The 25,809-nt window shown below is 44.9% G+C and overlaps 2 protein-coding genes across 2 annotated transcripts in view; one reads left to right on the plus strand and one right to left on the minus strand.

Annotated features, from left to right (window-relative positions):
• SYTL4 (synaptotagmin like 4) overlaps positions 1-25,809 on the minus strand; it is a 196,533-nt gene that overhangs the window by 9,103 nt on the left and 161,621 nt on the right. The window lies entirely within an intron of this gene.
• Positions 1,041-23,049, plus strand: SRPX2 (sushi repeat containing protein X-linked 2; the record flags this gene model as incomplete). The annotated part of the gene is made up of 10 exons (XM_079911130.1): positions 1,041-1,122; positions 5,479-5,559; positions 13,570-13,761; positions 15,876-16,052; positions 16,330-16,456; positions 16,616-16,737; positions 18,020-18,199; positions 18,873-19,006; positions 21,511-21,632; positions 22,743-23,049. 10 exons carry the CDS (start codon positions 1,041-1,043, stop codon positions 22,921-22,923), a joined length of 1,398 nt encoding a protein of 465 aa, XP_079767256.1. The 3' UTR covers positions 22,924-23,049.

Here is a 25,809-nt window from a genome sequence, read left to right on the forward strand (position 1 = left end):
TAATACTGTCATTTATGAAGCATTTGCCTACTGGGAACCACACAACTCTCATCCCATTAGAGTGAGGACAGGACGGGAAGTAAGAGGGCAGTGGGAGCTTACTTACCCTCTCCTCACGTACCTCAGTAGGTTCTTTCCAACCCCACTGACTTCCTGCTGGCTCAGCAGGGTAAAACTAGAAGGTTAGGCTGGACTTGAAAGCCAGAAGCCACTACTAAACCACTAAGCCTCAAAGCCCAAAGCTAAGAACAGAGCCAGGGTATAGTCACCACCTGAGAGACTGCAGAAAGGAGACATCCAGTCCTGTTCAAGATGGAGTTGGTAATAATAATATCTAATATACATGGATTGCTTCCCTATGTGCCAGGCAATAGTCTATTCTATAAGGTAGATACTATTATTATTCCCATTTTATAGATGAGGAAACTGAGGCTCAGAGAAGGTAAGGAATTTGTCCAAAGCCCCATAGCTAATAGGGACAGAATTGGATACACATGCAGATCTGTGTAACTCCAGAGTTCAAATTCTTAGTCCATATATGCTAACACTTTCCCAGATTTGTGGTTAGGAAGTACTAGTTAAGCGGATGAAACCATCAACTGGTGCCTTTAGATTGCAGGATTCCCGTTTGGTTCTATATGACTTAATGTTGGCCCTTTCCTGGTCTTTGTACCTCACTGTCCCTCTCTGTAACTTGGAACATAGAACATTGGCATCAGCTATCACCAGGGTCAATTGAGAACTGGTTGTTTTATGCCCTATTCCTCCTGGGAGGGAAAGACCAAAATTAACAAACAGAGTGTTGTTTTTCTATAAAGTGGAAGATCCTTACAAGGCGGACCATATAACAGGCATTCATTATTTTAAAAATCTCTCTTCTTCCTTGCAGATCGTGCATTTCTGCTTTCTCTCACTTTTGGAAGTTCATTGATGGCTGATTTCTGAAAGTCATCCTCCTTTGCCCTGGTGCTCCTGGCCACATACCTCTATTCTTGTCTCCCTAAACCACCCTCCCACTCCCCCTTCTCCCCCTTTCAAGGATGGCCGTTCAACTAACTCGAAGAGGAGCTCTCTCTCTGCTGCTCTTCCTCACTCCAGCAGTGACGCCAACCTGGTATGCAGGTAAGCTCTAGGAGCTGTTGCCCATTATTTCCAGGAAGGGCAGGGCTTAGAGCAAGTGTTAGAGAAGGGAAGGGTTAGACCGCAATAGGAGACACATAAATTAGATACAGAGAAGAACTATCCTCAACAACAAAGATGGTTAAACATTGCAAAAGGCTACCGAGGGAGGTTTTTGAGGCAAACAGGTAAGAGATTTTTGAAAACAGGCTGCACCAGCATAAAAATGACGTTGGTAAATATATCCTTGTAGCTTATTTGTACTACACAGGGAATATGGCAAATATTTTATCATAACTATAAATGGAGTATAATCTTTAAAAATTGTGAATCACTATATTGTACACCTGTAATTTATATAATATTATACATAAACTATACTTCATAAATATAATAAATATAAATAAATATTAAAAAATAAGGTTGGTCAACATGGCTTTTGAGGCCACTATCTTACCTGCTTCTTCACTTACTTTCTCTCTCTTTCTCTCTCCCCTCCCAGACCTTGTTTATAGGATGAGATTTTTATAGCCTTTTCTGCTGAAGATTGTTAATGACAATTCAGACCACATTCTCTTAAACAGGAATCCCTCAGTTTCTTCTGGCTTGTTTCTTATTTTGGAAGGGATGGGCATTTCTAGATCCCTGAATGTTTCATCCTTTGCCCCTGGGGAGACATAGGGAGCTCAAGAGAACAGACCCAGCGAGGAGATGGGAGAGGGGAAGGGAAGGAATGAAGGAAGGATAATGAAGTGCCAGACAGGGGTTTTTGATGGGGCCCAGCTGGCATTCCAAGTGCTAAGAATGTTCTGTGGCCTGCAGCATCTGCCTTCACGGGGGCTGGGGGGAGTAGGGGCAGGAGACAGGCCCAACTAATGGAGTTAGAAAAACATCCAGAGATGAGTAAATAAGAAACTGCTTCCATCACAGCTGCAGTCATTGTAGCTAAAATTTTCCACATGCCCTTAGCTCCTGGTGGAGGCTTCTGGCAGTAGCTCTGTTTGGAACAGCTGCATCAAGCTTTCAAACAAATATGCGCACTTCTTCCCCTCCTTGGCTTAACCTGGCTCTGTAGGGGGTGAAGCATAAGGGCTGACGCTGAGATGAAGAAATTCAAGTCAAGCCCTTGGAAGAGTGCACACTGCTTGGGGTTATAGGAGCCCCAAGTCCCCAGGAGATACCATGTGCAGCCGTCCTCCCCAACCTCCCCCCAGCTTCAGTTCAAGTACATGAGCCCAAAATCCGGCCAAAGACCATGAGACTATGGAGTGGAGGTTAGATGGCTCAAGCCCCATTTTGAATAACTATAAGAAACCTCATGGCACACAAAGGCCTTGACCTTTCCCAGGGTGGAAGCCTGAGCTGTTGGAGTCTTAAGGACAGTGCAGTTTTTTTAAAGACTTGGATTCATTTGAAACTCTCAAAGGGCTGTTTGCAAAGGTGGCTACTCCCCACTTCTCACAAGAATCACTATGGTCATCACTCCTTCTCAGGAGCCCAGGCTGGTGAGGTCTCTGACAGCCCTTCAAGCCCACTCATTCTGCCTTTCTCTTTTCTTAGGAAGCTACGTGATGAGAGAAATTTGGAAATTTCCCAATAATCCTCCCCTACATCACTAGCTCAGTTGTCGGAGCTTGCTCCATCCCACCTGTTCATTTCTTCATTCAACAGATATTTAATGACCACTCTCTATGCATTCAGCACTGTTTTGTTCATGACTATAGCTTTGTCCTCCAATGGGAATAGTACAAGGAAAGCAGCCAAGTGTGGATTCCTGGCTAATCAGAAAAAGGATCCAAGAATAATCAGCAGGGAGTGGGAAGCGTTGAGAATATAAATCAAGCCAACAGTGGGTTAAAAGTGCATATTGGCATATCTGTGCAGTTCAGGAAGTCAGACAGTATTTCTTATCATAATCCAAGCATTAGGGGGGATCTTAAAATTGTCATCAATTATCAGTTACATTTCCAACCACACCTTTGTGAAGGGTAGTGCTTAGAGGGTCTGACTGTACTATGGAAGTTGGAGGAACCCAGTAACAGACCACAGAGTAACCACTGATCAGCATAAAGGAACCAAGGAATGCTGCCCAAAGCTCTCCCAACCAGGGCTGAAGAGGGACAAGCAGATAGAACAAGGTGGGAAGGGGGGACCCTCTGGTTTCCCATATCTCATCTCAGTATCTTAATATTTGCCAAAAAAATACCCAAAGACAGGCAAAGAGGAGAAATGGAAAGGCGTAAAGTGGTAAGGTGGCCCCAACTTATTCCTGTCACAAAGCAGACTTGGCACTGGGCCAGCCACCTCTGTACCCTGGCGAAGACTGTAATTATCTGACTGAGTCTTCCCCTCAGCTTTCCCACATCCCCTGTAATTCTGGAACGATGTGAAATGCTTGGTGGCCTTCGATCCCGCACACATAGAGTGAAAAAAGGCTGAATTGCGAGAAAGATTTTGGATTTTTATTCCTGTTGGGCGTTGTCCAAAGCTCTCCCCTACCGCCATCTTTAGTGGAGTGTCTGAGTTTGGTCTCGAGGGGATCAAACCGCCCTGGGCTGGAATACCCATTCTACTCCTTACTAGCTGGGAGACCTTGGGCTACTCCCTGAATTCCTCTGAGCCTGTTACCTCAAGTGTATATGAAAGCAATATGGGTGTCTACCTCACTGAGATGTCAGGGTGATCTAATGAGATGACGTATGTAACGCGCTGAACCCAGAGGAGGTGTTGAGTGATGTTAGCAGTCGTTGTTATTGTGGTTGTTGTTATCCAGCCACAGGCCTTGGACACTCCTGTCTGCTCTTCTGGTAAACAGAGGCTTGCTCCCTGCTGGGCATTTCTTCACAAGCAAGCTCTGGAACAAGGGTAGGGGGACCAAAGCGTTTAGAGAATCGTGCACATCTGTCCTCCTGTTTACAGGCGCTGCAAGGGTTTGATACTAAACTGAAACAGCTGACAAGAATTCTGTTTCCCACCTCCCTACAAAGAAACTTCCCAGGTGGGGAAAGAGGGAGCAAGGGAGAGGAGGCCTAAGAAGGAATAAAGGAAATCCAGGAGAAGAAGCAAAATGGGAAACCAGGAAAAAATAAAGAGAAGGAGAAAAAATGAACTCTTTCCTCTGGAATGAGGGCAAACCAACGAGGACATGATTTCATAAGGCAAACTTTCAGTTTGATTCATTCCCTTGTTCATCAAGCTGGACTGGTTTCCCAACACGCCCCCCCACCCGCAGCCTATGCCTGTGGGGACTGGAAGAGCCTCATCATCTGCGCTCTGCTCCACCCTTTAGTGCAGGGGGCCTTGTGCCTCTGTGCAGAGAGGAGGCAGGCGAGCTTGTGGTCGGAGTGTTGACACAGGCCAAAGGGCTTCAGCACTAAAACCCAGCCCTGTCCTGGAAGCACACCCTCTCCTGGGAATGCAGAATTGTCTTCTGACTCCAGCAGGGCTGGCTGCTCTATTCCTGTGTGTGCTTTAGGGCTCTGGGAGGCTGGAAAGAGAGCTTCCGGCAACTTCCCTCCGGAAAGGACCAAGTTGTATTCCAATTAGTTCGTATTCATGACCCATTTCCTGCCGTCTGGTGGAACGCACTGTTTAGTCTCCCGGACAGCCATAGACTGGCCTCCACCGGGGAGTGGCCCACTTAACAGGATGAGGGTGGTTGTGGAATGTTCTCTAGCTCAGCAGCCCCCTACTAAGGCTCCTGCTGATTAGAGGAACTAGACATCTCTCCAAAGCAGGACAAACTGCTCAGGAAGTGAAACCCTTCTCATGCCCCCTCGCCTTTTGAGCCCTCCCTCTTTGCCTTCGCATGCCACCCCTAGCCCTGGCGACCAGGTGGCAAAAGGCTGGTGCCCTGTGGGCTGGTGGGAGCTTGAGGAATTATTTCCCTCTGAGGATTGTGAGAAGGCCCATCACTAGTGGAAAGACCCTTGCTCAGGCTCTATGTTTTCCTCCTACCTGGGACAACAACTGTCCATCCTCAGAGCTTGGTCATCAGTGTCTCACCAAAACCCATGTGTTACATCAAGGAAATGGGTCTTTTCTAGTCCAGATGGGCAGGATTCATGGCTGGTCAAGAATTTTGATTTTTTTCTTTTGAATGGAGGTTTCCAGTGCTACCAGTAAGCCACCCACCTCTCCCCCAACATGAGTTCACCCTCTGTGCACCTGAGGTGTGGACGTTTGACCACAATAGCTCTGCTGCTTCACAAGACAGGATTTTCCCCACTAAATAGCCACCTAGTTCCCCACCCATGGAGTGTCATGTCCTCAGAAAGGGATGAAGTTGGAAAGGGGAAAAGATTGGGAAGGACTTGCATAAGAAACCAATATGTCATCTTGATATATTCTTCATTCTAGGTTCAGGCTACTACCCAGATGAAAGCTACAATGAAGTATATGCTGAAGAGGTCCCACAGGCCCCTGCCCTAGACTACCGAGGTAATCCTCTCTGCTTCTCAGGCTCAGGAAGGGCCTTATCTGGCCTAAGGCCTAGGCCCTGCCTGAAGCATCCTCACCCAGCTTGGCTCATTTGTGCCAAAGCTGCAGCTCAGGGAAGCAGGGGCTGTGGTTTCCAGTCATGAATTTGGTTACTGACTTGCTGTGTGATCTCACCTGTCTAGAATTAAGGTTGCCCATCTATAATTAAGTATTGACTGAGTACCTACTGTATGCCTAATCCTCTGTAACGAAAGCCTTGGGTGATATAAAATCTAAGGTAGGGTTTTGACCCCTCAAGAAGCTTACATTCTGCTGGGGGATATGGGTGAGGGCACAATAAAATTAGCAGGCATAGGGCAAGTAAGCGTGAAACTCTGTGCTAGCAGTAAATGCGATAGGAGTTAAGAAGAAGAAGTCATGGGAGGGGTCATGAAAGATGACATTTAGACTAGGCTTTGAATGATGTGTGGATCTGAGAACTGGAAAGGGGATGGGAGGGCCTTCAGCATAGCAGATGGCCACAGATATAGAGGTAAGAACAAACGTGTAAGAGGAAGGAGCTAGGAAGAATCCAGCCTCACTAGAGGAGATGGGATGTGGAGGGAGTAGTAGGAGGTAAATATAAAGAGTGAGACCAAATTTGGAAAGGCTCTATGATCTAGGGACCCTTCTAAGGAGAGGCAGGAGGACTATCTGTGAAAAATGCTGAATAGCAATTCCTGCATTAGAAGGAAATTTAGATCACACAATGTCTGATATCCCTTCCACTTCTAAGATTCTTTGTTTCTGTGCTTTGCAAGCCATGCTGAAGAGTTTAGCTGTTGTGCTAGAAGTTATAAGGAGTCATCGTATGTTTTTGCAGAGGGGAGTGAGATTGTAAATAGTAATTTCAGAATATCAACCTCATTACTGTGGACAGAAAGTAGGAGTTTGGGAGGGGTAGAGCCTGGGTCAGGGAGATTCTCCAGGAATCAGTAACAGTGATGTTGGTAAGAGATGATTGAGGCTAGTAGAAAAGAAATGGAGAGCAAGGATGAACCCCAGAGATGTCTCAAACAAAGAGATGACAGACCTAGTACAGATTTGATGCACCAAGAGGGTAAGAAACAAACGACTCTCTGAAAGCATCCAGTCTGAACACCTGGGAGAACTGTAAGACCCCCCCTCTCACAGAGACAAGGTTAGAAAAGAAAAGTGGTTTGGGGCTTTCCTGGTGGCGCAGTGGTTGAGAGTTGGTCTGCTGATGCAGGGGACGTGGGTTCGTGCCCTGGTCCGGGAAGATCCCACGTGCCACAGAGCGGCTGGGCCCGTGAGCCATGGCTGCTGAGCCTGCATGTCCGGAGCCTGTGCTCTGCAACCGGAGAGGCCACAACAGCGAGAGGCCCGCGTACCACAAAAAAAAAATGGTTTGTACCCTATAGACAGTGGGGAGTAGAAAGATGGAGCTTCGTGAGTCAGGTCGTTAGCTTAGATGGATGAGCTGTCTGAGGGATCAGAGGGCCAAGGTCAGAGCCTTAGAAGACATCTACGAATGTGATCAGGAGAAGAGGAACCAACAAGAAAAAGAGAGATCATTAGTGGTCCGCCATGTAGGAGGAGATTGGGGTAGCACCTATCAAATTACAGAAGCCACGAGGGAAGAGAATTTTAAGGAAGGGGAAGGGATAACAGATCTACTGTGTCAAATATTGGAAAGAAACAAATTGAGGGTATAAACAATATATTTGGCAAGAAGAAGGTAAATGGTGACCTTTGAGAAAACAGTTTCAATAGACAAATGACCGGAGTTTGGGGTTCCTCTCTGCTCCTTTCTGGCTACCTTCTACCTGTCTTCTCACTGCTAAATTGTCCAGACCCACTGCCTCTCTGTCCCAGCACTTGCTAACTCCCCAACTCCCTATGGTCTCTTTCCCACTCACCCACAGATTTCCATGCTGGAATGACAGCCCTTGAAGATCAATCACAATTCTCTCCTCAAGCCCAAATCATATGGCCCCTTCTTGAGCTCAACCTCCCCCATCTCTCAGAAACAGTGGACACCATCCCTCACTTCTCACCCCGCCCCCTTCCTTGGGCTCCAGGACATTTCACTATTCTGGCCATAGCTGAAGCCAAGAACGGAGATGCGTTCTCTAGTGGTGACAAGAGGGAGCCTGAGGCATGGATCTGAACTTTGAGTGACCCTGACCTGTCCCCCTGAGCTTCTGGACTACATCTCCAATTGCTGCTGGACACTTAAATTTGGAGATATCGAAAACTAAATTCTTTCTGCTTCCCTGAAAAAGGTTTGACATCTGGCCTTCAAACTTTTGATAATGATACCATCATTCTCTTAAAAATACCTTAATGGCACCTTTAATAGCCCCTTTTCCTCATCACCTCTCACCAGTCATTCACCAAGAATTGTCATTTGTTTATTAATCCATGGGATTAAAACCTTTATTACCTCACACATTGATAATGACAATTGCCTCCTAACTGGATTCTCTGACTCATATTTCTCCTTTCCCCAAACCTAGTGACCCACTGTGATCATTTCTAACAGAATTTGTTCTCAGTCTAGCTGTCCGGCCTAACAACTCATTACCCCTTCTCCCCACATGAAATCGATGAGTAGCCAGATTAGTGGAGCTTTACTCTGTTCCCTGACTGCTTTGGCCCATGCTGAACTCTCCCTCATCCATTCATTCTTTCATTCATTTGTTCAATGGCTATTTGTTGAGTATCTACTGTATACCTACTCTGCAATAAATGTTTATTGTCTGGACCACTCGTTCGGCATTCATTATATACTGCCTCTTTGGTTTACTTTTTATTACCCTCAACAAAATAGTTACCTGTTTAACAGAAGGAGCCACGTATGACACCCCATAGAGCTATGTCAAAAGTAGATGCTCAAGAAATGTTTACTGGCTGGTTGGCATTCTGGGAGCAGAAGCCAGATTGTAGGAGACTGTAGATGGGAGAAGTAGATAGGAAAAAGCAACAGGTGCAGAAGGTACTTTCAGGGGGGAGGGTCCAACAGCCCTATGATTAATATTAATCTGCCTCATTGGTTATTTTTAAATATGTATAAAGCCATTAAAAAAATAAGCCACATGGTGGCCTTTGGCCTTGGGGTCAAGTGTCTCATGGCTATCTTTGGGACTTAGTCTCAGGGCATAAAACTAATTCAGTACGGTTATCTATGTTGAGGGGGGAGGGGTGGCCAGGAAAGTACAACCTGAGGTTCCAGCATTCCTTGTAAGGTCTTGTGACCTCATAATCCACAGCTCTACAACTGTAGTGTTTAAGAGACTTTCTGTAATTTGGGGATGGCATCTCCAGATGGCTGCAGCGTTTTGTTGCTTGAGATGGGATGAGCCAGTGGCTCAAACCCAGACACTGATTCAGGGAATATCATTCCCATTCCCAGGATTAGATATATTTTACACACGCATTTTCATTTGATTCTCAAAACAGTCCTATGAAACTGGTTTATTATCCCCACTTTACAGATCAGGAAACTAAGCTCAGGGAATTTCAGTTTAGAGAATCATAGAGCTCAGGGGTGGCAGAGCAGGAATTTAAGCCCAGTTCTGTCTGACTTCAAAGCCAAGCTTATTCTATTTCTTTCATAAAAAAGGTAACCTTTTTTTTTTTTTTTGCAAAGAAGGTTTAAAAAAAAAAAACAAGAGTTAACCAGTAAAAAGCAGATCAATATTTTAGAGCAAAGTGTGCATGTACTTTGGTACCATTTTCACTAATCTTGAACTTTCTTTCATTCCCTTAAACTGAGTCCTAGCTTGGAGTCAGAAACCGTTCTCTGAGGTATGTCCCAATCCTCTGGGCCACCACTTGCTCCCAGATTTCTGCAGCTCTGGGCAAGCTGGTAACTCTGCCTGAGTTATCTGAAGGTAATCACGAAGAAGGCGCTTTCAATCCTGTTGTCAGCACACTGTTTTCTTTATAATCTCTAGAAAGAGATATGTGGATCGCAGAGGCCACAGGCCTGAATTCAAATCCCAGCTCCTCCACCTTCCAGCAGTTTTGACCCTGGACAAACACGTATTATGTGCTAGTCACTGTGCTATGTATTTTATAAATGCTATTTCATTTAAATACATTTCATGCTTGCTCTGGAGTGATAGGGGAAGACCTCTAAAACACGTAGTTAAGTTTATTTTAAAAAACATTGGTGGGAACAGTGGACGTAATATGCTACTCTATGTGATAAAGTGGAGGGGAAAATAAGATTCGCTGTATATGTGTAAAGAAACTATTAACAGTGTTTCCTGATGGGGGGACTTAGTGGGGGTAGGTGTCGGAGCAGGGGTGGGAGGGAGAATTTTACTGCATAATTTTATACTTTTGGGGTTTTGAAACATATGGCTATAGTACCTAATCAAAAATGTAAATGTATACTTCAAAACAGCAGCCTAACATGCTGCAATGACAGATATTGTAGTTAGAAAAAAAATGGCTTTTAGAGCCAGACAAACCTGGGGTTCAAATCCCAGCTCTGTCCCTTACTTGCTGAGGGATCCTGGGCAAGTTACTTCCTCATCTGCAAAATAGGGATAAATACCTACATATTGTACCTTACAGAGCTATTGGGAGAACTATATGAGATGATGGGAAAATGAAAATATAAAGCATGGTAACTAGCACACCATAGCTACTCCATAATGACTAACAATTTTCCTACCACGTTCTTAGTTTCAATTTCCCATCAGTACTCTTTTGTTCAGCCAGTTATGAATCTCCATAACTGTACTGTCACCTCTCCCATGTGGAAGTATTTCTTCATCTCATCCACATCAATGGCATGAAAGGCATTGTCACATGCCTCACTGACTTCCACATAATGCACCTACCATTTCCCCTGCTCTACTAGTCTGGTGACCATACCCAAAAAGGAAACAAGGTCAGTCTTCAATTACTTGTTTTGGGGGTCACTTGGAGATCACCACTTCTTCTCCTAACTGCTCATAAGCCTATGTTTAAATATTCTAGAACACTTTGCTATCAGTGCTGTCAGTCTCACCAGGCTATAGTTCCCAGAGGCTGCCTTCTTCTTCCTTCTGGGGCTCTAATGTACAGCATGGTGACTATAGTTAATAATTCTGTTTCATAGTTGAAATTTACTGAGAGTACATCTTAAGTGTTCTCACTACAAAAAAAATGGTAACTATGTGAGGTGATAGATGTGTTACTGAACTTGATTGCAGTAATCATTTCACAATGTATACATATATTAAAACATCACATTGTTCACCTTCAATATATACGACTTTATGTGTTGATTATACCTCAATAAATCTGGAAAAATAGAAAATTGGGATAGTGTTTTTGCTCTTTCCAGCCTTCCAACATGTTCTTTTTTTTTTTCTTTTGGTAAACTGCTGTGCCTCGTCAAGTCTTTATTTTCTTTTCTTCCAGTTTTATGGAGATAACTGACATACAGCACTGTATAAGTTTCAGGTGTACAGCATAATGATTTAACTTACATACATCATGAAATGATTATCACAATAAGTTTAGTGAACATCCATCATCTCATATAGATACAGCATTAAGGAAATAGAAAAAAATATTTTTCCTTGTGATGAGAACTCAGGATTTACTCTCTTAACAACTTTCACATATAACACACGGCACCGTTCATTGTATTTATCACGTTGTACATTACATCCCTAGCACTTATTTATCTAACAACTGGAAGTTTGTACCCTTTGACCACCTTCGTCCAATTCCCACTCCCCCCACCCCCTGCCTCTGGTAATCACAAATCTGACATGTTCTCTTTATGCCAGTATTCCTCGAGGCCAGCCAATTTGGACTTATTTACAATAGCTAGACCCTCTATTACTGTCTCAGCATTTATCCTGAGGTATATATTTCCCTTTACTATTGCTTGCTTGTTCTTTCCATTCCACTCTTATGTGTATTTTCCTTGACAGAATATGGGTGAAAAATAGGATGAGAGTGATTGTTGAGGTCCCGGCCTCGAATGTAAAGTCTTGATGATATGTGTTGTGACCATATAATCAACAGCTCTGCAGCTGTAGTGCTTAAGAGACTTTCTGTCATTTGGAGACGGTGTCTCCAGATGGCAGCTGTGTGTCACAGCCACAGGCTCAAAGCTAACGCTAGAAGCCATAAGGCTGTTGTGGCTTAAAGGATAGTTATCTCACTGTCATCTGTCTTCATTCTCCAGCTGCCCTCAAACAGAGGCTCTAGCCTTTCTTTGTTCCTTTAGCTCCTGTTGAGCTTTTTTTCACAGCCCCCCTTTTTTTGTCTCTTAGGATTTGGGAACCAAATTAGCTCATACGGGGCTTTAGCCTTCCCAGCCCCAGGCTAAGAAATCTGTGTCAGCCTATGTATGTGTTCTTGGGCAGGTGGCCCTCTGCTTGTTTATATGTTCCCCTTTAAAATCTGAACCCACTGAAGAGTCATTTATTTTGTGTAGCAGATGAGGCATCTTTATGATAGCTTTATGATTTAACAGCCCTATTACCTTTTGTGCTCAGTATTGAACTGGGATTGGACTTTCATTCCTAAGCAGCCTACTTTGACATGGCATTCCCCTCCTCTCTCTAGCTTACATCTTTGTGTTATTTTTAACAGTTATTGTAAATGTACACACTGTAAAAATTCACTCTTTTTGGTGTTTTGACAATGCAAAGAGTCAGGTCATCAGTACCACAGTACCAAAAATTTGCCCAGGGCTGCCCCTTTGAGGTTATCCACCCCTCTACCCCAATCTCTGGCAATCACTGATCTATCCCAATATTTCTGCCTTATCCAGAATGTCACATACATGGAATCCTACAGCCTGCAGCCTTTTGATTCTGGCTTCTTTCATTTCACAAACTGAATTGGAGATTCCTCCAAGTTGTTGCATGTATCAGCACTTCCTTCTTTTGTATGGCTAAACCACAGTTAGTTTAAACATTCACCCTCAGAAGGACATTTGAGCTGTTTCCAGTGCTTGACAATTATGAATAGAATACTTTAAACATTTGTGTACAGGATTTTGTATGAACACGGGTTTTTATTTCCCTTGGGTAAATACCTAAAGTGGGACTGTGGAGTCACCTGGCAAGTGTACATTTACCTTTCTAAAAAACTACCAAATAATTTCCCAAAGTAGCTGCATCATTTTGTATTTCCCCCAGCGATGTATGAGAGTTCTAGTTTCTCTCCATCTTCACCAACACTTAGAATTGCCATTTTTTTTAAGTTTAGTCATCCCAATGGGTGTATAAGGGTATCTTTTTGTAGTTTTGATTTAGCATTTCTCTAATGACTAATGATGCTGAACATCTTTTCGTGTGCTTATTTGCCATCACTATATCCTCTTCAGTGGCATATCTGTTCATATCTAAAGCTTATATTCTAACTGGATTGTTTGCTTTTTTTACTGTTGAGTTTTCCAAGTTCTTTATATAGTCTAGATACTAGTCATTTGTCCCATATATGGTTTGCAAATATTTTCCCCCAGTTTGTGGTTTGTCTTTCACCTATCAACAGTGCTTTCCACAGAACAAAAGATTTTAACTTTGACACGGTTCAGTTTCTTGATTTTTTTTCTTCTATGAATTGTGCTTTTCGCATCATGTCTAAGATCTCTTTGCCTAGCCCTAAATCCTAAAGATTTTTCTCCTATTTTTTTTCTAAAAGTTTTATAATTTTACTTTTTTCTCTGAAGTCCATGAGCCATTTTGAGTTAATTTTTGTTTAAGGTATGAGACACTTAGGTCAAGGTTCTTTGCTTTGCTTTTCCTTTTTTTTTTTTTTTTTTTTGGCCTATGGAAGTTCAATTGCTCCAGCATCGTTTGTTCAAAAGGTTATCTTTCCTCTATTAAATTGTTTTTGTACCTTTGTCAAAAATCATTTCAGTATATTTGTGTGAGTCTGTTTCTGGGCTCTCTGTTCTGTTCCATTGATCTATGTGTCTGTCCTTTCACCAATACCACGCTGTCTTGATTACTGTACTTCTAGCTTACTTTTCTTCTATTGCTACAGTCCCCCGATGGTGTTATACATTAAATATCCAGGATGGAGAAGCCACATGCTACTCACCAAGAGGAGGAAATTATCACAGCAGCCTGGGCACTCGCTGTGAGCTCTCCTGTGACCGGGGCTTTCGACTGATTGGACGGAGGTCGGTGCAATGCCTGCCAAGCCGCCGTTGGTCTGGAACTGCCTACTGCAGGCGTAAGTGGTATCTGTGCATGCGTATGTTGACATGAGCGTGTGAGACAGGCTGGCCAGCCAGCCACCCAGGGTATATGCCTGGAGGTGTTACTCTGACCTCTGTCAAGTGCAAATTGAGAATCTTCCACAGGCTCCCAACAGGGTCTTTCCCCATCCTAACATTCCAGCTCATTTTCTCTCCCTGTGGTTATTGGTCAAGCAATAGGGGCATTAAGTAGCAACCAGCCCTTCTGGCACAAGAGGTCGAGGAGTGCATGGAAGGCTTACGCCTGGGGCCTGATGTAGACTTGGGCCTTCCTCTGGAGCTCTGAGCATATGTGGTCTCAGACTCATTCCCACTTGTGGTAAACTGCTGTACTTCCTGACCTAAGGCCTTAGAAGGCCTTGGCAATGAAACTATAAGACATCCACTAGTCTTCATTTTCTTCTGAAAGTCAAGAAGAATCCCTAAGGCTGGAATGTGGGTGTGCTAATATGCACGTTTCACGTCATGTCCCCCTTAGCTCCCAAATCCCTGCCTCTTATTCAAGCCCTACAGCCTACCCCATTTTGGCAGCTGAGCTTTGTCTGTCCCTATGTCCATCACTGAATGCCATTTGTAGAACACCCATGTGTGCGGGGCCCTGTATTGGTCACTTCAGAAGCCAATCTCTCAGTTACCAGGCTGCTTATAGACTAATGGGATGGAAACACAAATGTGTGCACGTGAATGGAGTGTAAGGGGATGCAGAATGCTGAGCATTCAGAGAGAAATGGGGTTGGTCAGAGAAGATGCTGTGGAGGACAGGAGAAGCTTGATAGCCAGAAAGAGGGAAGCTACCACGTCCCTCTAGGTGACTGTAATGCATTTGTTTTAGGACTTAGACACCATCATTTCCAAAATGAATTTGAATTGGCCTTACAAATAAGTCTACAATGAACATAAAACTTAAAATAAGTCTACAAATGAACATAAAACCAGTTAAAAATTGGAGATGTACATATTTCCAGGTGCCTAGAATGAGTTAATTACTATATTTAAACACTGAATCTGGCTGTGTCCTTCCTCATAAGAGACACAAGGGCAAACACTTTGGATCTATCATTTTCACTGTCACGTAATACTAAGAAAACAAATTCAGCTGAAAAGACAAACCTTTTTTTTGGACCTGATTTCAAGGAGGTCATTTTTTGCCTAGGTCTTTATATAAAGGAGACTGGAAAAAATAAAAGGCAATCATCCTCAAGTCTGATTTGACCAAGAAGCAAAACAAACATAGCTCATAGAATCTTTATTCAAAGCTCCAATAATTGAAGTTAAGGAGGGTTAGAACTTAGACAACCTAAAGGAAGATATGGCTGGCCTACTTCTTTCAGGCATCAGGTATTTCAAACTAGACTTTGGCAAGCACAGGCTCACAATCAATTCATGGAAGCTGTCTCCGCTGGCACACGTGATGTCTAAAGCACATGGACTCGTCTTTAAGCAAATGCCACCAAAGCTGGCCCTCCAGGCACTGGCCTGACTTGTATTCTCACTGGCACAGAGGGCTAGCCTGCCTGTAAGTGAGCCTCAGCTGAGGAGTGCTTGTGGTAGTACCAACATTATACTCAAAAAAGGAGCCTTAAATTTGTTCAAGGGCGTCTAGCATTTGAGGAACAAGAGAGGAAAACTATCAGCTGCTGAGGCTCTGAATAAGCCCAGAGGTTTATATGCATTGTCTCTTTAATCGGCACAACAATTCTACTTCATGGTATACACATTTTAGTGACGAAAACACTGAGGCTTGGAGAGATGAGGTAACTTGCTCAGGTCACAGAGCTAGTAAGTGGTGGAGCTGGGATCCAAACTCAGGTGCGTTTCTCAAATCCATGCACTTGGATGAGTAATTTACTTCTTTGAGACCACCACCCCACCCCCACCCACCAAGAGCAGTACCATACTTCATAATATCAAAATAAGAAGGCAATTAGGAAAAAGAGGCAATCAGGCACAAAAATGTCAGGGCAGTTTGGTGTAGGGTTTTCTGTATTTTCTGCTGTTTCCGATACGGTTCTCCCTGTGCTAGATGCCCAGGCATCACCTCCACATAAACCCCACAGGCCACTGAACTTGCCACTTCATTCTCTCTTAGAGATGAGATGCCACGCATTGCCATTCATCACGAGTGGCACCTACACATGCACAAATGGGGTGCTTCTTGACTCTCGCTGTGACTACAGCTGTTCCAGTGGCTACCACCTAGAAGGTGACCGCAGCCGAATCTGCATGGAAGATGGGCGATGGAGTGGAGGCGAGCCTGTATGTGTAGGTAAATGCTGGTCGCTCCCAGCTGTCCTGCTGCAAAGAGCCAGCCTGGCATTATGTCCACCACAGAAGGCATTCCTGCTCGCTGCAAGGGTGGTACCCTGGGCATGGGCTTAACAAAGTGATCACTTCCAGTGGAGCTGGGCCTCCCCAGTTTTGTTGAGCATCTTGAACTGAGAGTGCATCTTTTACCTACCCAGTGGTGTGGCATTGTTTCTATGGGTTCCCTCCAAGGAAGGCAGGGGACCCACGAGTCAGCACTTGATTTATGACCTTGGCAGACATAGATCCCCCCAAGATCCGTTGTCCCCACTCCCGTGAGAAGATGGCAGAGCCAGAGAAACTGACTGCTCGAGTATACTGGGACCCACCCCTGGTGAAAGATTCGGCTGATGGCACCATCACCAGGTGAGTAATGGATGCCTCCTATGCTTCCCACCAGCTTCTCCCAGGCACTCAGGCTGCCCACACTGAACCGCTCAGACTGAGGGTACAGTGATAATGTGCCCCAGACCCCAGTTCTAAGAGTCACTTTCCTCAGTGGCTCTCTCACTTTGTCCCATGCAGGGTGACACTTCGGGGCCCTGAGCCTGGCTCTCACTTTCCCGAAGGAGAGCACGTGATTCGTTATACTGCCTACGACCAAGCCTACAACCGGGCCAGCTGCAAGTTCATTGTAAAAGTACAAGGTTAGAAAGAAGTCTTCCATTTCTACATTGCTTATTATTCCTGCTCTTCCCTTACCCTCCAGATGCCCATCACAACCCTCTCCTCTCTATACCTAAAACAGACACTGCATATATATTGGGAGATGGGGAAAATAAGTTCACTAAACAGGTCATTCAGGAAGCCTGCATGACATGTGCATACACATGTTTCAAAAACTCTGTTTCCCAACAAGACTTTCTCACTCTCCTAAATCTACATAAAATCCACAAAGGTACTCTTATCCATTTCTTTTCTTGGCCTTCAAATTAATGATTAAAGCTAATCAGCCTTCATTCTCCATCTTCCTCCTCTGCTGAAATTGGTGGTGTTGGCTGCCTGATTCTTGCTTTTTGTTTTGTTTTGTTTTCATCATAAAATTAATTCATGCTCACTGTTGAACATATGGGAAATAAAGAGATATATAAAGGGGAAAAAACCTATTACTCTATCATCCAGAGGCAATTGTTGTTAATCTTTTGGTATTTTCCTTCCAGTCTTTTATTCACACATACTTTAAAAAATATATAATTGAGATCATACTGCATATCCAATCTTATGTCACCCTTTTTTACTTTTCATTATAACACAAGTACTTTGTTTTTGTTTTTTTTTTTTTGCGGTACGCGGGCCTCTCACTGTTGTGGCCTCTCCCGTTGTGGAGCACAGGCTCCGGACGCACAGGCTCAGCGGCCATGGCTCATGGGTCCAGCCGCTCCACGGCACGTGGGATCCTCCCGGACCGGGGCACCAACACGTGTCCCCTGCATTGGCAGGCGAACTCTCAACCATTGCACCACCAGGGAAGCCCCCTTCAGAAGTATTTTAATAACAGTATAATAATCTGCTTCTAAGAATATATCATACTTTGCTTAACACTTCTCCCACTGATGGATATTTAAGTCTCCTCCAATTTCTTTTTGCTATTAAAAGTAATTTGTATGGTAGTCATCTTTATGAGGGGTGTCCCCAAAGTCTGAAAACAAAAATGGCAATTTCTTTTTACAGATTGATACTCTTTTGATGACACTATATATACTCACCTGTGCTTCCACATTTTATGAACACCTTTGCCTACATTTTAGATTTAATTCCGTAAGGAAGGAAAATTCTGGCTCTAGCTCTGGCCATTGGAAACACAGACAAGTCATTCATTCTGATCTTTCTGGGTCTGCTGATCTAGAAAACCCAGGATAGGCATCCTCTTAGCCTTTTTTTTTTCTAAAAGAGATAACATAGCCCCTAACTTGAACTCCTCCCTGATAGTGAGACGCTGTCCAACTCTGAAACCACCACAGCATGGCTACCTCACTTGCACCTCAGCGGGGGACAACTATGGTGCCATCTGTGAATACCACTGTGATGGAGGGTATGAGCGCCAAGGGACCCCCTCCCGGGTGTGCCAGTCCAGCCGCCAGTGGTCAGGATCACCACCTATCTGTGCTCGTGAGTGAAACTAGGAAATGGGGAGAGTGGACATATTGATCAGGGCTACTTTGGGGGATCTCCCAATGTCTATGACTCAGGGGCCAAGAGCAATGTGTCTGATGTGGGAATGGGGGATTCTGAGATGTTTCAGGGCCAGTGTTCCCCTTAGCATACTCCACCTCCAAGAAAAAGGGTTTAAAATCTCCAAGTGTTCTTTCAGGATTTCCCCCAAGGAAAATGGAGAATGGACTTGAGGACACGGGGAGGGAGAAGGGTAAGCTGGAACGAAGTGAGAGAGTGGCATGGACATATATACACTACCAAATGTAAAATAGATAGCTAGTGGGAAGCAGCCACATAGCACAGGGAGATCAGCTCGGTGCCTGGTGACCACCTAGAGGGGTGGGATAGGGAGGGTGGGAGGGAGGGAGACGCAAGAGGGAACAGATATGGGGACATATGTATATGTATAACTGATTCACTTTGTTATACAGCAGAAACTAACACACCATTGTAAAGCAATTATACTCCAATAAAGATGTTAAAAGAAAAAAAGAAAGAAAGAAAGAAAGAAAGGGAGAAACAACCAAAAAAGGTTAACCCGAAAGGCTGGAACACCTCAAGATGTTGTTATCCATGCTGGGATGAAGGAGCAGGCCATACTCTGACTGGCCATGTGCTTCTGCCCTAGCTATGAAGATTAATGTCAATGTCAACTCGGCTGCTGGCCTTCTGGATCAGTTCTATGAGAAACGACGACTCCTCATCATCTCGGCTCCTGATCCCTCCAACCGATATTATAAAATGCAGATCTCTATGCTACAGGTGAGAGCCACTCCTCTAACCAGGGCTTAGCTTCTTTGCATTCCCCCTACCCCACTCCGTTACTCTCCTACCTCTTCTCAAAGACTTGCTCTTTCTGCAGCACAAATGCTACTTCCTCAGACTCTGTGGACAACATTTGATCAGTTTTACTGTAGACAAATTTAGCACATTTTAAAAACCGCTGTTTTTACTGAAAAGACAGTGAGGTTACTGGAATGGTGGGTTACAGGAGGCTTGGTGAAGCATGAGAAGGCTGTGTGGCAAAACACTCTGGAGAGACTTGTAAGATGTATGATCAAATGTAAATGTGGGGAATTAATTATGTTTATGTTTTCAAGGTATAATAGCACTAACAGACAGTAAGTGCTGTATAAGGACCAGATATACAAGTATGTGCTTTACACATATTCACTTAATTCTCACAGCAACGCTTATGAAATAGGTACCATTACTATCTCCATTTTTTAGGTAAGGAAACTGAGGCATAGAGTGGTTAATGATTTGCCCAAAATCACTAGCTAGTAAGTGGCCGAGCCAGGACCGAACCCAGACAGTCTGATTCCAGGATCTGTGCTCTTAACCACGACTAATAGCAGACGAGAAGGAAAAGTGTTGTGATATTGCAAAGTAATATGTGGGAATTGCGTGAGGATTTTTAACATTCTACCAGATATCTAGTTAAGCCACTTGTGGGGGAAGGAGAAGTGGAAAGGACAGAATAGATCTGACCATTGGGACTTGTGAAAGGAATAGACCAGATTCTATCACTATGTTGTACACCTGAAACTTAAATAATATTGTAAATCAACTAAACCTCAGTAAAAAATAATATAATGTTAAAAATAAAGAATAGACTAGGCTCTTGAAGAGAATTCAAGTTATGCTGACAAGACTTGGAGAACCAGCTCTGATAAGCTGAAAGGGGCTGGATACCCAGGTAAAAGAAGAAGTTATTTAGGGGGAGTTCTAAAAGTTGAATCTTACAAGTTGCCAAGTCAATATTCAGAGGCCCAGGATGAAAGCAGCTGTATCAAGAGAATGACCCTGGGTATCTAGACCAAAAAGGACCTAGTTCCTCCAGGGATCCCAAAAAGGCAGACAAAGGCAATACCTCAGCTTGAGCAGAAAGCAAGAACAAGAACAGAAACCAGCCGGGGAGGACTGTGACTTTGAGGGCCAGGTCTAGAGGAGTAGCCCAAAGATTAAACAAGGGGTGGGCACCAGGCAGTGCTCACTGCTACTTTAAACCTCCCCCCAGGGAACTGGCTAAGAGGCACCCCTGCTGAATGAGGCAGGACAAAGAGCCGGGGTAGGGTTACAGGGTGTCCAGCCCAGTGCAGAGGAACGCGAGAAAGGGTAACGGAAAGAGCACTGGCACCATTTTGGAGAAATTCTGGAGACTGAGAGAAGGCCATGGCCATGTAGCCTAGTGGTAAGGAGCACACACTTGGGGCAGGCAGCCTCGCCCTCATTTTGAATTTTGGCTCAGCATCTTATTGTCATGAAAATGTGGGCAAGTTACTTTCTCCTTTACAGAATAAGAATGATACCACCTACCCTGTTAGGGGTGTTGTGAGGATTAAATTCAATTATTCCCGCGAAGCATTAGGTATGTGTGTTCGATGAACAATAGTCACTGTTATCCTATCACAATAGCTATCCATTAAGAACCTATGTAGCTTCCAGTTATAAAATAAATAAGTCCTGGGGATGTGATGTACAGCACGGTGACTATAGTTATATCGTATGTTTGAAAATTGCTAAGAAAGTAGATCTTAACAGTTCTCATTGCAAGAAAAAAAATGGGACTATGTGTGGTGATGAATGTTAACTGGACTTATTGTGGTGATCATTTTGCAATATAGACAAATATCAAATCATTATATTGTACACCTGAAACTAATATAATGTTATATGTCAAATAATATCTCAATTTAAAAATGAACCTATGTATTTAAAAACCTATGCAGGGGCTTCCCTGGTGGCGCAGTGGTTGAGAGTCTGCCTGCCGATGCAGGGGACATGGGTACGTGCCCCGGTCCGGGAAGATCCCACATGCCGCGGAGCGGCTGGGCCCGTGAACCATGGCTGCTGAGCCTGCGCGTCCGGAGCCTGTGCTCCGCAACGGGAGAGGCCACAACAGTGAGAGGCCCGCGTACCGCAAAACAAACAAACAAACAAAAAAAAAAAAACGAAAAAAAAACCTATGCAAAACTAAGCAAGGAGAGATGATGTTCCTGCAATTTATCAATTACATTTCTCTTTTCTACCCCACATGGTGTAACCAGTGTCCCACACTTCATTAGAATAAAGGAAACACTGTTAGGGCAAGTGCTTCAGGAATGACAGAGGGAAGAGGTCGTAGACCCCCTGGTGTGATGGTTGGGGACGAAGCCCCTCCTTTCCCACACTGCCTCCACGTGGTCCCAGGAGGAATCAGCTAAGTAGCCTTAGGTTTGAGTCTGATAGCCTATTACAGAAAACCTTCTTCTCTCCCCTCCCAGCAATCCATCTGCGGACTGGACCTGCGGCACGTGACCATCATTGAGCTGGTGGGGCAGCCACCTCAGGAAGTGGGGCGCATCCGGGAGCAACAGCTGTCAGCCAGCATCATCGAGGAGCTCAGGTCCAGGCTGCGAGGCCACAGGGAAGGGCTGGGCAGAAACTCTAGGCAGGTCATTGGCCACAGGAGGGTTGTGGGACAATCAGCAGACACTACTCTCTTAGGGAATTCCTTGTGTTTGAACTCTTTGGATGTATTAGGTAAGGTCAGAGAGTGGCAGGGTGTCAGAATTAAATTGGGGGTTGGGCGGTGCTTAAAATACAGATGACCACCCCAAACCACCTCAGGACTGTGCTTTTAGGAGGCACCTGAGGTGACTCTGAAGCACAGCCAGGGCTGAGACACAGACCCAGACATGACTCAGAGAAGCCTCTGATCCTGTTGCCTTATGGCCTTATCCCTTTGCCCTCAGTCTCCAAAGGAGCAAAACACATTTTAGGCATTGAAATCTGAATCATACCCATCTGCCCCTGGGGGGAGAGAAGACCATAGGCAACAGGTGGTAGAAGTTGACTTTTCTCATTATCTATCTATTATCACCCTTCCAATGCCTCCACATATACTCAGAGCCAATAAAGCCATCACTGATCTCTGTTCTATAAACAATACCTGCCCCTAAAGCTCAGTCTCAGTAGGGACAGAAAGATTCAGTCCCAGATAGAAGAGAGACTGGGAAACACTCAGAGGAAGGAGACTGCAGACTTGGTGATATTGCTCAACTTCAAGGTTGACTAGGTGACATTCATCAACCTCAGGGCTGCCATGTTTGGTTGTGCAGGCTGTGCCCAGCCCAACTCTAGGAAACACTAGTCGCAGCGTAGTGCATGTGACCAGTACTCCCTGGAGTTATTCCATGCAGCCCGCATTGCTGTATGTGATAGCCCTGCTTAAGGGGGCCTGTGAGGCAAACACAGCTTGGTAATAACAAAGCTGTTCCATCTGGAGTGAGGAAGGGACAGCTTAACAGAGCTAGACACATAGGTGCAGCAAGACTCGGGTCTCAGCAGAGAAAAACAAAGGGACTTGAGACAGGTAGTGGAGGGGATGGGGCCAAGGGATTGGGTGGGGAAAAAATTAGTCCATCAGTGGAGCTGTGAAAGGTCAGAGGGTAGTAGAGCCTGGTGGGATGATGCCAATACAAGGTCTCAGACCTCCCTGGGCTCTTCTCTCTAGGCAATTTCAGCACCTCACTCGCTCCTACTTCAACATGGTGTTGATTGACAAGCAGGGAATTGACCGGGAACGCTACATGGAACCTGTCACTCCCGAAGAAATCTTCACGTTCATTGATGACTATCTACTGAGCAACCAGGAGCTGACCCAGCGCCAGATGCAAAGGGACATATGCGAGTGAACTTGAGTCAGGGTATGGTTGAGGTCAAGGGCAAAGGTCCCATAGTCAGCCGAAACTGGGGCCTAATAAAAGGAGAAAATGCTTTTTCCACAGCTCTAGGGACAGGACTCTGAAGTGGGTGAGGTTCCCGGATCCTGGGACATTTCCAGGCACCTTTTTAGGGCTGTGGAATAGTTTCCTTAAGTAAGTCTCTGCTTTAGGTAGCACTGGAGGAGCATAAGAAGCTAGGGAGGGACTGAGGACAGGCCCTGGGCAGCAGGTTGTGGACAGAAGGTCTTGCTTTCCTAACCTGGGCTTCTGCCCAGCTCTCCAAAGTCTTCCAGATAAGTAAATTCTAAATTCATTCACTAACTGGCTGTGTTTTAAATGGCTTCTCTACCCTGAAGTGACAGCAGAGGGCAGCACCATCACAACAGACAACCAGGACACTAGCAAGTGTGGCTGATCTTCCTTACAGGTTAACTGTGTGATTGGAGGTGGGGGGAGCACCAAAACATTCTTGAACTTGTTTGTCCTTTCCCTTTTTAGGGTATTGGGCCACAAATGTTCTGTTAGCCATCACTTCACCTAAGAGTTAGCAAACTGCTGCAGGGGGAGGGAGCTTGGGAAGTAAAATCAGGCCAGAGCAGAAGGCTTTCTCCTGCCCCTCCAACTAGCTCATGGGCAACAGTCTCTCTCCTTACTGAGCCTCCAGTTCTCATAGCAAAAAGGGAGCCAATGCTGCCCCTTCCTCAGAGAAACCCCCAGTTCGTGATCTAGGAAACCTCAGAACCACCAACTATAAACTAAATCAGGGAGAAGGAAAAAAGACAGCCTCAGCCTCATGTATTAACTTACTCAGACACCCACTTTGAAGAGATGGCCACAGAGCAGGTGAGAGCTACAGCAGCACAAGCCTAGCCTTAAGGGTCAGGCCTGCAAGGAAATGTGGGCTATTTGAGCTCTTGGGAAGCAGAGCCACACTCAGACTCCCTGCTCTGGCTTTGGCCGCACTCAAGCGTGCATCAGTGTTTGAAAGAAAAGCGCTCTTCCCCAGGCTGCTGGGAACCTTCTTTTCTACTCTCTTGGAACCCAGTGTCATGGTTAAGACTCAGCAGCCATTCACCTTCCACTTTCCCCCGGGGTTCACTGGTGGGAAATTAGAGGGGAGAAGGAAGCAGGCTAGGTGGAGAGGCAGAGCTAAAATGCTCGAGCACTCACTATGTGCCAGGTGCTGTTCTAAACACTCTCAATTGACTGAAATCTTCACAAGAACCCTGTAAGGTAGGTCCTGTTATGAGTCCCATTTCACAGATGCAGGGATGGAAGCACAGGGAGGTTAGGCAACTTGCCTAAGATCACACAGCTCAGAAGTGGCAGAGTCGGGATTTAAACCCCAGCAGCCTGGCTCCAGAATCAGTGTTCCTAAACACAATGTTATACTGCCTCTACTTCTTTTTCTACTTTTCATTTAAAGACAGCTGACAGCTCTAAGTAAGGAGAAAGGTTTTATCTTCTGTAATCCCACTCAGACAGAACACTCAGAGTGTGCCCAGGAGGAAAGAGGGAAAAGAAAAGCTCTCAACCCAAGAAAACACTCTCCCAAGCAGAGTGATGGGATGGAAATCGAGAGCCCAGGACCGGTGGGGTAGTAGTGAGTCACAGAGAAGCTGTTATACTGGGCGGTTAGTGGAAATCTCATTTGTAAAATGCAAAATTAAAAGGCAGTTTCTGGGTGGAATGGGACATGGAGGAAATGATCAAACTTGGAGCACAAAGGTCCCTTCTCCCACTTCCCTCCAGAGAAATACAGGAGCTCTGAAAGGCAGGAAGCAAGTTATGGGCAGAAGGCAAAATACAATGAGTTAATGTGGGAAATCTCCAATCAGACAGGGTCTGTGGTTCCAGAGGCAAAGATTGCACATCAGGCAAAATGAATGCCCTTCCTTGTCTTTATCACTAACACTTCATGTGGCAAGCCAGGGCACACCAGAGGGTCAAAGGCCCAAGTGATAACACGAGGAGGCCCACTGCCTCTCAAGCAGAGTTCCCACCTGGGCCTGACTCTTGCATATAAATGCTCCTCTAGCTTAAAAAAAATGAGAAGCTTTTGTTTTGTTTCATTTTATTGAGTAGTCAAGACAAATCAATCTTGCTTTCTTTCGGTCAAGTTTTACGGCTATGAGTAAAGTCAGGATTATGAGTCAGGAAATTCCAACTCCTAAAACAGAGGAAGGAGACAGCAGTGGGATCAGTCTGACAGCCAGACCCAAAGGGGCTAGCCCAACCCGACCCTGTACTACTTGTTTCTGTGTTTCTCTCTGCTCCTTCATGCCCTGAACGCTCCTCCGTTCCCCCCTCCTTCCCTTCCCCTGCCCCCTCCCCCCATACAAGCTATTCCGTCAGTCAGCTGACTAGGTAACATCCAAAGCATTTTGATTGTCCTACCCCGTAAATGAAACTTATTTCTTTGAGATATTTTAGAAGAGAGGAGTCACCCCTTTCTTTGAATCTTGGCCCATGCCTCACAGGAGACAGCATGGTCCTGTAGAGTCAGACCTTGATTCACTTCCCAACTTTATGCATGATAGTGGGCTTGACTTTCCTCACCTGTAAAAAGGCAAGGTTTCCTATTTCATAAGGTGCTTGGAGAAATGAAGGAAATAATATATGCCTAGCAGAAAGCTTTGTACACAAAAGGCATTCAATATATTTTAATACCCTTTTATACAAGAGGTCAAAAATCAGTTGGGCTCTACCTAGAAACCCAGAGCCTTATTTCTGAGATGGGTTACTTGGTATCTGGGTTATTTATCTCTCAAAACTGAATAGTGGTAGTAGGAGTGAAGGAAAAGGCCCTACCTCCTAGAGAAGGTGAAGGATCCAGAAAGAAACAGCAGGGGATGT

Source organism: Stenella coeruleoalba (genome assembly GCF_951394435.1).
Source record: "Stenella coeruleoalba genome assembly, chromosome: X".
Lineage (NCBI taxonomy): Eukaryota > Metazoa > Chordata > Mammalia > Artiodactyla > Delphinidae > Stenella > Stenella coeruleoalba.